Source organism: Crocuta crocuta, unplaced genomic scaffold (assembly GCF_008692635.1).
Source record: "Crocuta crocuta isolate KB4526 unplaced genomic scaffold, BGI_CrCroc_1.0 scaffold186, whole genome shotgun sequence".
Lineage (NCBI taxonomy): Eukaryota > Metazoa > Chordata > Mammalia > Carnivora > Hyaenidae > Crocuta > Crocuta crocuta.
The window spans coordinates 7379978-7392232 of record NW_027551569.1 but is presented as its reverse complement, the minus strand read 5'-3'; the positions used below and the strand labels follow the sequence as shown (position 1 = coordinate 7392232).

The 12255-nt window shown below is 39.4% G+C and overlaps 2 protein-coding genes across 10 annotated transcripts in view; one reads left to right on the top strand and one right to left on the bottom strand.

Annotated features, from left to right (window-relative positions):
- The window catches only part of LIN52 (lin-52 DREAM MuvB core complex component), a 142863-nt gene that overhangs the window by 36946 nt on the left and 93662 nt on the right, over positions 1–12255 (top strand). Inside the window, exon 6 of one of the 9 annotated variants that reach the window (XM_077750776.1) lies at positions 97–198. The exons of the other annotated variants lie outside the window; for them this stretch is intronic. Within the exon in view, the coding sequence (XP_077606902.1) occupies positions 97–116 (20 nt within the window). The 3' untranslated portion in view covers positions 117–198. Of the gene's footprint in view, positions 1–96; positions 199–12255 lie in introns of those variants that run through there. 9 annotated transcript variants of the gene reach the window in all.
- Positions 9277–10016, bottom strand: LOC144220464 (U1 small nuclear ribonucleoprotein C). Its single transcript, XM_077750693.1, has one exon. The coding sequence runs from the start codon at positions 9993–9995 to the stop codon at positions 9516–9518; it is 480 nt and encodes a 159-aa protein (XP_077606819.1). The 5' UTR covers positions 9996–10016; the 3' UTR covers positions 9277–9515.

The window sequence follows — 12255 nt, the reverse complement described above, 5'->3', positions numbered from 1 at the left end:
GGTTGGCCAGTAATTTAGTGTCAGAATCGGTAATCATAGCATGCTAGAGCTGGAAGGGGATCTTAGGCATCAAGTCCCAACCATCTAATGTTACAGATGCAGAAACAGAGACCTAAAGATGTTAGGTGACTTGACTAAGGACAGCTACCCAGCTCATTAACGACAGAACCAGGAGCCTGAATCATGTCTCATGAAGAGGGAAAGGCAAGTAACATTTTTGAGCCTGCCGTATTTCTNCCTCCGTTAAGTTTCTCCTAATCCACCTATAAATGAAAACATATGGTATCTCTTCTTCTCTGTCTGATTTATTTCGCTCAGCATAACACCCTCAAGGTCCATCCATGTTGCTACACATGGCCAGATTTCATTCTTTCTCATTGCTATGTAGTAGTCCATTGTATAGATAAACCACATCTTCTTGTTTGGTGGACACTTAGGCTCTTTCCATGTTTTGGCTATTGTTGAAAGCCACAGAACTTGTTGAAGTTCACAGGACTCTGCTGTGAACATTGGGGTACATGTGCCCCTATGCATCAGCACTCCTGTATCCCTTGGGCAAATTCCTGGCAGTGCTATTGCTGGGTCATAGGGGAGTTCTACTGCTAATTTTTTTAAGGAACCTCCATACTGTTTTCTAGAGGGGCTGCACCAGTTTCCATTCCCACCAACAGTGTAGGAGGGTGCCCGTTTCTCCACATCCTTGCCAGCATCTATAGTCTCCTAGTTTGTTCATTTTAGCCACTCTGACCGGCGTGAGGTGGTATCTCAGTGTGGTTTTGACCTGCATTTCCCTGATGAGGAGGGACGCTGAGCATCTTTTCATGTGTCTGTTGGCCATCTGGATGTCCTTTTTGGAGAAGTGTCTGTTCATGTCTTCTGCCCATTTCTTCACTGGATTATTTGTTTTTCAGGTGTGGAGTTTGATGAGTTCCTTATAGATTTTGGATACTAGCCCTTTATCTGATATGTCATTTGCAACTCCACTAATAGGCAACCATTCTTTTGGTTGCCTATTAGTTTTATTGATTGTTTCCTTTGCCGTGCAGAAGCTTTGTATCTTGATGAGGTCCCAGTCGTTCATTTTTGCTCTTGATTCCCTTGCCTTTGGGGATATATCAAGTAAGAAATTACTGCAGTTGAGGTCAAGGAGGTTGTTTCCTGCTTTCTCCTCTAGGGTTTTGATGGTTTCCTGTCTCACATTCAGGTCCTTCATCCATTTTGAGTTTATTTTTGCATATGGTGTGAGAGAGTGATCTAGTTTCATTCTTCTGAATGTTGCTGTCCAGTTCTTCAGCACCATCTGTTAAAGAGACTGTCTTTTTTCCATTGGATACTCTTTCCTGCTATATCAAAGATTAGTTGGCCATACATTTGTGGGTCCAATTCTGAGCTCTTGATTCTATTCCATTGGTTTATGTGTCTGTTTTTGTGCCAATACCATACTATCTTGATGATTACAGCTTTGTATTAGGGGCTAAAGTCTGGGATTGTGATGCCTACCATTTTGGTTTTCTTCTTCAATATTACTTTGGCTATTGGGGTCTTTTGTGGTTCCATACAAATTTTAGGATAGTTTGTTCTAGCTTTGAGAAGAATGCTAATGCAATTTTGATTGAGATTGCATTGAGTGTGTAGATTGCTTTGGGTAGTAATGACATTTTAACAATATTTATTCTTCTGACCCATGAGCGTGGAATGTTTTTCCATATCTTTGTGTCTTCCTCAATTTCCTTCATAAGTTTTCTATAGTTTTCATCATATAGATGTGTTATATCTTTGGTTAGGTTTATTCCTAGGTATCTTATGAGTTTTGGTGCACTTGTGAAAGGGATCAGTTTCTTGATTTCTCTTTCTGTTGCTTCATTATTGGTGTATAAAAATGCAACCAATTGATTTTGTACCCTGCAACTTTGCTGAATTCATGGATCCGTTCTAGTGAGCCTGCTGTATTTCTTATGTTTTGTCATTTAATTCTCACTATTATCTTACCATAGTTGACCCTTGAACAATGCAGGGGTTGGGACGCTGACCCCCGTGCAGGCAAAAATTCTTCATAGAACTTTTGTTTTTTTTTTTTATTTCTAGGAGAGAGAGAGAGAGAGACAGCGTGAGCAGGGGAGGGTCAGAGAGAGAAGGAGTCACAGACTGAAACAGGCTCCAGGCTCTGAGCTGGCAGTCAGCACAGAGCCCGACACGGGGCTCGAACCCATGAACCGCGAGATCATGACCCAGGCGAAAGTCGGACGCTTAACCGACTAAGCCACCCAGGCGCCCCTCTTCATAGAACTTTTGACTCCCCCCAAACTTAATTACTAATAGTCAGTTATTGACCAGAAGCCTTACCAATAACATAAACAGTTGATTAACACTTATTTTGTATATGTATTAAATACTGTAGTCTTAAAATAAAATAAGCAGAGAAAAAATGTTATAAAGAAAATCATAAGGGGGAAGCCTGGGTGGCTGGCTCAGTTGGTTGAGTGTCCGACTTAGGCTCAGGTCATGATTTCACAGCTCATAGGTTCTGCCCCACATTGGGCTCTATGCTGATAGCTCAGAGCCTGGAGCCTGCTTCGGATTCTGTGTCTCCATCTCTCTCTGCCCTTCCCCCGTGCTCGCTCGCTCTCTCTCCTCTCTCTCTCAAAAATAAATAAACATTTAAATAAAGGAAATCATAAGAAAGAGGAAATACATTTATAGTACTGTACTGTATTTATAGAAAATATCCGCATGTAAGTGGACCCGTGCAATTCAAACCTGTGTTGTTCAAGGGTCAGCTGTATTCCCATATGAACAGATGAAGTGACTGAAGTTCAGAGAGTGTCAGTGATTTGCCCACACACCTAGTTATTTGCAAACCTGGACTAGAATTCAAATTTTCTGATGCTTAATCCGGAGGTATCATTGCCTCTTCGAATAGTAACAGTGGATATGTTTCTTAACTTCTTAAGTTAAACAATTGAACTTATTTGATAACATATGATAATTTGCCTCTTGAGAACTTGTAAATAAAACTCTGCCTGTGTTTAACAGTTCTTATTTAATACTGGATACCAATCAAACACTTAGCTTTTGGAACTTTTCATTATAAACAAAAACAGATCAGCTACCATCTATAGGTCTTACATCTATAGGTGAATAGATTTGAGATCCATGAACTAGATATAACCTAAGTTTTTAATGGTAGAGATGTCTGGATTGAAACTCTCAGTATTTCCTCAGAAGCATTTTTATTCCATAGAGAGTGAAATCTTAACATATAAAATGAAAATGACATTTGGATTCTCTGAAGTGTAAAATGGACTTGAAATCATCAAGGGGTCAATAGGAACAAAATCGAAACCATGCCAATTGCATCCTTTATATCTCCAAAAAAAAAAAAAAAGTGCCTCTTAACTTTGATTTCTTGACAGGCCTCAGAATTTCAAAATCATATTAGAGCTAATTTGGTTGTAGTTTCATCCTACAGAGAGGTACAGAGATTATTATTGACTTGTGTATAACTTTGTTGACACTCTTGGTTTGGTTCTGATATGTAGAAATTAGTTGGTAAAATCTGTGTTCTACATTTCTACTTTCCAGAGAGATCTTATAAATGTTTGGGTTGATGCTTTTAAACCTGCTGGTTTCATCTATGTTGGGGGAAATGGAACAATGTACCATGTTATAGAATCTTCCTTTTTTTCTTTTACAGAGGATTTGTAGGCTTATAGAATAGGGGAGCCAGCAGTTAACTCACATTATTCTAGTCTTTAATCATGGGGGATCTGTAAGTCTCATTATTTAAGAAATAGACATTATTTCTTTGGTATTTTCCTGATTTATTTTACTGGAATAAGAGTCACACATTAGTTAGCACTTACAGATTTTGGTAAAGTCTAGGGTTTTTGATTTTTACCCTTTTTCCCTTTTTTTGTTTCTTTCCTCCCCTCCTGTAGCCTTTGTGACTAGGAGAATGTAGGAAATAAAAGTTGAGTGGTTTAAGGCAGTGCTAAAGCTAAAGCCATACCACATTTTAACTAATGCTGAAATGGTTACCCAAGAGTATGGACCTTTAGCTCAGTCCACTACCAAAAAACAAGTATCACCAGAAGTAATTCTTATTCTAGTATCAGACATAACAGTCCTTTAAAATCTCCTTTGGAATGTTGAAAAGAGATAAAATGAAACCGTCAGAATGGTTATTTATTGAAGAAGAGGAAACCTATAATTTCATTCACCCATTGTAGCTCCACTTTCTCATTTTAATGCTCAGTCCACAGTGTTGATGGTAAAAGATGTCCTGCACCTACAGAGATGGCGGTGGGAGAACAGACATCACCTTTCCATTTATTGCTTGTTACAGTTTGGCCTGTTTACAGACAGAACTGCTCCATGGGTGCCTCTAGTAGAGAGCAAAGGAAAGCAAGGTAGCAGCAAGAAGTCAGCATTTACACATGACCAATGAATTGGCTAATTTTTAACATGCAGTTAGTTAAGAAATGATTACAGCCTGAGGAGTCATGACCTCAACTTTTCATCAGCTCCATTGGATTGTGCCTCAGTTTGGAAATGAAGGAGGTATGCGGGAAGTTTTAATTGTACCTGTGTGATTTATCCCTAGTCAGCTCTTTAATTTCTTCTGGCTGTCTGAGGTTTCCGACATGCTGTAAATTTCCCCAACTTTTTCATTATCTGCAATTTCTTTATGACTCGTGAATCGGAGTGGAGAGAGAGTATGGATTTACAGCTGAGATAAACATGTCCATAAAGTCTGTATCTGTGTCAGTAATTGTACTGCTGTCAGTGACTGTCCTGTTTTACAGGCCTCTCTTGGGAAAGGAACAGGCTTCACTACCAGCAGCACTGAAGTGCTTGCTTTGATTTGCATTAACTTGCTGTGAGATTAGGTAGGAATGGTGGGATAGGAATTGATACTGGACCTTGGCCTCTTGTTTGTTTAAAGTCAGATGACATTGTGTTGGATAACTGTACTGAAAATAGAACGTGGACAACCTTCACTTCCTAAGTGAAATGCAACCTACTGATACAGTAGATGTGAAAAAAAAATCTCTTCTAAGTTCATGTTATGTACTGCTTTTAAGATGACTTCCCATTTTCTGTCACTGTTAATGAAACTTCCATCTTTCCATTTACCTTTTCTTGGAATTAAAACACAGAATTTCTCTTTCAGAACACTTAGTCCTCAAGAGTAAGGCCAGCTAGCGTTTTCATGATGTTCCAGATTTTCCATCTGCCATGTCTTTAATTCTTAGCTGTTAATGTCTCTTTGCTGATTGCTTGAAGTGGGCTGCCCTCAACCATTTGCTGTAAGAAAAGAAGGCTTAAAACATAGAGAAATCCTTAATATTCCATCTTTAAAGACACTTCAGGATTTCTCTAGTGTTTCCATAGAGCAGTTGTGAAAGAAATCAGAACCCTTTAAAAACAAACACACATTTTTTTTTTAGTACATTTGATATTGGAGGACACCCCTCAAGAATCAAAACTGTCCTTGCATACCCTGAACCCTCTGGAAGGTAGTTTAAAAGAAGAGTAGGTGGCAGTACAGTTTAGCAAAGAGAGGATAAGATGCAGGATAAATCTCAATCCTTAGCCCACACGTCCAAGTAATATGGAGAGTTTTCCAGTTGATTTTTCCATACCTTTAACTTCTCTTCCTTCTTCTGCTTGCATTCTTTTTGCCATCTTTCTACCCGTAGATGGGAGAGAGAAGATTAAAGGAGATGATATGATACAAGATTGTTTGGCTTCTTTCCAGAAGCTGTGGTGAAAAAGTATGGCTAGAGAAAATTATGGCTAAAATGAAACGTGAAATTATCTGTGGTTTTCATTCTCGATCTCTCCTGTTGCCATAATAGAGTTTCTTCTTACTCAATAAGGGATAAACTACTTTCTTTAGGTGAGAGAAATAAGCTGCTGAGGGCCCTTTGTCAGTCAGTCCTTGCCTTTCTTTAGACTAGGAACCCTTTGTCACTCACTCTCTTCTTTCCCATCACACCCAGCAGTGTTCTTCATGGAGTCAGTTACATCATTAACCTGATTCAGATTTGGGAAAACTTCTAGTATATGGCTTACTGGGTCTGACTTAACAAACATACACAATAACCTAAAAGCCAAACAAACAAAACTGTAAGTTTAGCTTGGTGCTGTAACTTCCAGTTTTGTTTTATGAACTTAAAGTTTTCTTTAATGAATGCCATATTGGAATGCTCAACATCCATTTTGATGTAGACCTTTATTTTTCCTTTTATATTTTATCCATTTTATATAGTCTGGTTGTCAGCACAAGTTTGGCCTCGGTTAAGGAGTGTCACCTATATGCCTGCTCCGTTAGTCAAAAGATGTCTCTGTAGAAATAAGCCTTCTTTTTTTTTTTAAGTATATTTATTTTGAGAGAGAGAGGAAAGAGAGTGTGGGGGAGGGGCAGAGCAAGAAGGAGAGAGAGGACCCCAAACAGGATCCATGCTGTCAGCACAGAGCCCGACATGGTGCTCAGTCCCATGAACTGTGAGATCGTGACCTAAGGTGAAATCAAGAGTCAGATGCTTAACCAACTGGGACACCCAGGTGCCCCTAGACTACTAATAAGCTTTCTGATTGGTCAGATTGAAAGGCTTGTTATTGCTAAGATGATTCCCTCCTAGAAAATAGTTTTATAGGTAGGGAGAATATAGTGCACTAGCTTCTAGTGCAAGGGGAGCACTTTTCTGGTTGGAGGGAAAATAGTCTGCTTCTGTTTCTGCTGCTGTCAGCTGTCAAGTTCAGTAAAAACAAGGGTCTAATTAGCCAACAGTCTCAGTGTTGGAGGATAATAGCATTAACAAAGAAAAGAGCAACACAATGAAAGACTATTTGAATATGAATTTGTGTACCTGCTATTCACTGAAATGGCTCCACAACAGGAATTGATAACTTTTTGTATTAAAGGGTTAATAAAGACACTGGAGAATGATTCCGGAACATGTCTCCAGATTGAAAAACGACAGGCAGTTCTTCCTCACTGTCCTTAATCAGGCTGCGAATGGAATCCAAGAGTAGCCAGGCTTGAAACTAAAGGGAGTACTGGAGTATTGATCTGTTAACTGCTTGTAGAAGGGATCATTCTTGGGTGAAAATCCTCAAGTGGTAGTTTACTTTTCAAGATCCCAGACTTCCTTAGCTCCATATAGATTAAATATAGTTTATTTCAGATTATCAAGTAAAAGAATATGAATGCCACAAATAGGTCAGGAAGAAGCTCCTCTTCACTAACTTAAGAAGAAATGCCATTAAGTCTTATTTTCCTCCTACAGTTTATCTTTTTATGAAAACGTTTTAAATATCCAGTAAGCCTCCCCCCACCACATACATGCATACATATATGCATATGTGTATATATATACATGTACATATGTGTGTGTGCATGTTTTTAAATTTTTATTTTTCCTTGAACTATTTGGAAGTAAGTTTCAGGTATGAGGCACTTTACCCCTAAATACTTTAGAACACATCTCATAAGAATAAGGATGGTTTTCTGAATACTACTACTATTATGTCCAATAACTGCAAAATATCTAATATCTTTTCACATTCAAAATTCCTCAGTTGTTCCTAAAAATCTTGTGTAGTTTTTGTTTGTTTTTTTCAATTTGTTTTTTCAATTGCAAGCATTGCAAATGTCAATACATTCTTGGTAGAAGAACATTTAGTACTAAATTCTACACACCAGCTCTTTTAGTAAGTATTTACTTATTAAATTAAGTAATTTGAGGGGAATCTGAGTGGCTCAGTCGTTTGAGCATTCAACTTCGGCTCCGGTCACAATCTCATGGTTCATGGGCTTGAGCCCCATGTCAGGCTCTGTGCTGACATCTCAGAGCCTGGAGCCTGCTTCAGATTATGTGTATCCCTCTCTCTCTGCCCCTTCCTGCTCATGCTCTATCTCTGCCTCTCTCTCTCAAAAGTATATAAGCATTAATAATAATACATAAATAAATTTTTAACCACTTTTTTCCTATGCTGAACATATATTTACTCAAATTACTATCATTTTCCTCTAGAATATTGAATTTCAAGTTCCTTCTACAGCAGGCCTGCTTTATCAAGCTCCTTTAATCTGTTTCTGGTATTCTCCCCTTCTGCTAACCGAATTAGCTGTAGAATTGATCTCTTTCCAGTAACTTCTCTGCTCTGCAGTCAGAGTAATATTTTGAAACACAATTGACATGTGACTTTTTCCCCTGCTTAAAACTCTTCAATGGCTTCCCAGTTGCTCTTAAGAAAAAATAAGAAATCTTTAACTTGGCCTTATTGCTCCGTATGACCTGGCCTTTCTCACACCATGCTCATCTCACACCATGCTTCCCTCTCCGACCACGGGTTCCACAAATTCCTCATGAGGCAAAAATGAAGTAACAAATCCAGGGAACACCTCTTGGAAGAGATGAAACTTGAAATAGCCTTGATGGCTAATATTTGCATATAAGAGGAAGGAACACCCTTCAGATTGGAAGCAGTTTTTGAGTATTGGTTGGTTAGAGTACTAGAAAGTGTGGTTTTAAAAGTGTGGAAGAGCTATATTATGGAATACCTGATTGACCAGGCTGAGGAATCATTAGAAGTCTGATAGCTACCTCCAGGGAGAATTGAAGGGTGTGGTGATGGGTCCCAGGGACTAGGTAGGAAGCTGCTGCAGTCTAAGAATTCATTGCTGCTTGTATTAGCTAGGACAGTGTAAATGCAAAAGAGGGGACAGTTGAGAGATATATGGGAGACAAAATAGGTATAAAATTGTTACAAACTGGAAGGACACAAGAGTCAAAATGATCTTAAGGTTTAAAGCCCCTATGACCAGGAGAATACAGTTTAGTGTGGAAGCGGGGTACAAAGTATTCAGGCATCGTTGAAATGAATTACTTAAGCAACTATCACTATTATGAGCTAAAAGATGGTGGATATCAAGTCTGTTAGTTAGGATGAGGTTCAATTACATGAATTATGGTTTACATAGAGTAGAACTCTTTTCCACAAAAAGGAAAGCTGGAGATAGACAGGCCCAGACTAGTAGGGCACAGTCCGTGTCATCAAGGACCAAGGCTTCTTTCTTTCCACTCCATTTTCTTAGTGCCTTCCATCTAAAGGATACCTCAGAATACAAGGTGACTTCTAAAGCTCTAGCCATCAGGCCTGAGGTATAGCTCAGGAGAAGGTGGGAAAGAAGGGCAAGGGGGGTGTCCCACATAACTGACTTCTTTTCTTTTAAGCAGCTTTCTAGAAGTGCCTTAAAACTTTTTTTTTTAACTAAAACAGTTGACAACTTTATTTTCACATTTCACAATACAAATGAAAATTGCTCTTTTTGTTGTTTGTTTGTCCCACTACTCCCTTGCAAAAACTATCCTCTGTTTGATAGGAAGGGGGAGCAAGTCTTCCTTGTCATGCCATTAGAAAACACCCAGAGTCACAGCACCATGATCTCCTGGTGAAGTAGAACGAGTGATATAAAATGGATGCAAAGAGGCCCCTGTCTCTCCTTATCTGTCCGGTCGAGTCATTCCCAGTCGAGTGGGCACCATCATGGGACGGGCAGGAGGTATCATCATCGGGGGCCCAGGCATCATCGGCATGTGGCCTCCCATAGGCGGCCGCATTCCAGGAGCAGGTCCCACTGGCATCATCCCAGGAGGAGGAGGGCCCATCATTGGCATCATGGGAGGGCCCCCCATGTGGGGTGCTGGCATCATACCAGGACGAGGAGGACCTGGGAGACTGGGGGGAGGTGGAATCATGGCCCCTGCAGGAGGGGGAGCAGAGAATGGAGTAGGAGGAATCTTTCCTTGCTGAAATGCAGCGGTTGTTTTGTCGATCAGGCTCTGGGCTTGCTCTTCCATCCATTTCTGATAGTAGTCTTTCACATTCTCTTTGTGTTTCCTACCACTGCAGTGTGTCTTTCTCACAGATGGAGAGTCATGGGTGAGGTATGTGTCGCAGTAGTCACAATAAAACTTAGGCATGTTGCTCCGCAGGCTGTTGACCACTCCCTAGAAGTGCCTTAAAACTTAATCATCTGCACCAACCTAGCTGCAGAAGACTCTCATCTTTTATTCTAGGCTTTGATTTTGCTGGCTAGAAATTAGGGGTTTTGTTAATAAGGAGGAGAAGAATAATAGGCATTGGGATAAGCAATCAACATTCTCTGTCACAGGTAACAAGACACCTGTGCAAGAGCAATGACTGGCCAGTAGAAGTAGAAGAATGTGAGGTGATGGCTATGTTGAGAAAGCTCAGAATTAGTGAATTTAGAGGTGCATGAATGGTTGGTTGTTCATCTGTGAATTAGGCTTCATTCTTATACTTTATTGATTATGTTGTGTGAATTATGAACAAAAGTTACGGATTGATTTTGTTTTCTTTACTGTATGGTATGTTTGGTATTTCAAAAAGTCAGTAAATTCATACCCATGAGTCCTTTTAAGGATCTTGCAGACCTTTTTGGGGGTAGGGGATGGGGAAGGCTATTTTTCCAAGGAAGTAAAAAGAAAAATCTCAGCTTTTTAAAAAATCTTTAAATCTTTAGGAGGCAGACCACTCAAGAAATGGTGAGTTTTTAGTACTGACCTTTTTTTATGGTCAGCTTATTAATATTTATATCTACTAAGCAGGTTCTGAGTAGATATTTCTAGTTATGTAGTGAAACACTTGGTTCTCTCATTTCCATGTATTTATCAAAGCAGATTCTAAGAGATTTTTAAAGTTATTTTTAAAACGTTTATTTTTATTTTTTTTTTTTGAGAGACGGAGCGTGAGTAGGGAGGGGCAGAGAGAGAGACACACACAGAATGTGAAACAGGCTCCAGGCTCAGTTGTCAGCACAGAGCCTGACACAGTGCTTGAACCCACAGACTGTGAGATCATGACCTGCGCTGTAGTCGGATGCTCATCCGACTAAGCCACCCAGGTGCCTCTCTAAGTCATTTTTTAAAAAAGATTGTTTCAGTAAAATTTTCTTTTATACAGTTAGCCTGGCCTAGTGATCATGAATCCAAGGGCTGATTTTTAATTTTTGCTGTGTCTCACATAACCTTGATTATAATAGAGCATCAGTGTTATTGAGTGAATGGTTGAGTTACCTCTGAAACCCAATATGATGTAGGCTCTGGTAATATTTAGAAGTTAAAGGCAGTCTTTATTGTTTAACATAATCAAATTTGCTTTATAGCCAGTAAAAAACTTCTAGTTTCTTCTAATATATATTTAATATATAAATATATTATTAGTATAATCATATATTAATATAAGCTATTTTTACAATGGCTTTATTGCTAGTTTTAACAAAAACTAACCCCTGAGAATACTTTACAGCAAAATACATGAACATAGAATCACTTAGAAGCATTTTTTGAAAACTTAACCCAAAATGCCAAATAATCTTTTAGGTTTATGCTGCTTACAATAGTAAAACTAGCATTTTACTTTGATATTTAAAGGTGACTTCTTAGCACTTTGCTGCAGAATGTGCATGATTTTGCCCTACTTCTGGTGACTAGATTCTCATCCTTTCAATAGGATCAATGTTAAGCCAGCCTTCTTTACCTCCTCGATCCATATTAAACCTGTCTTGGAAAGAGTTCGTTTATTGGATAATATAGCTACACTGGGGCTCTATGACAATATCTTTTGCTGCCTCATTAACTCTGGAGCATTAGAACAAGATAAAAATGCCCTAAAGCCTCTTATCTGATGTCTGGTGTAACCTGCTGAAAGCAGGAGTGCCATTAGTTTATGGTAGAAATCAAATGGCCCTCTCCAGTGCAGGAAGTACTGATTAAACCTGAAGTGTCCCTGGAGGACTCTACAGCTGTCACAGGGGTGGTGGCTGTCCCTCACCAAAGAGAAATCTGGGCCAGAGGTCCCAGTGGGGTGGTGCTTTAAGAACTAGCACGTGGCTGCCCCAGCTGTTCCGCTTTGCCTAATGAATTGTTTTACAAGAAGAGGCTGAGTATTGTCATCACAAGCTGCCTTCCTTAGAGACTGGAGCAGGCCAAATAATAAGTAATGTTAGTGATGGTAATTGAAATGTGATGGCTCTCCTGGGATCTTCACAGGCCTGGAGCTGGTTGGCACTTGTGGATTCTCGTCCTACCAAGACCCTATTTGAAGTATGCCTTTTTTTTTTTTTTTCCAGTTACATAATAGTGTGGGGTTTTTTCCCCCCCTCTCCTTCTCACTATAGAAATCCATTGGCAGAAGCAGTCTTAGGAACGTTACAGCAGT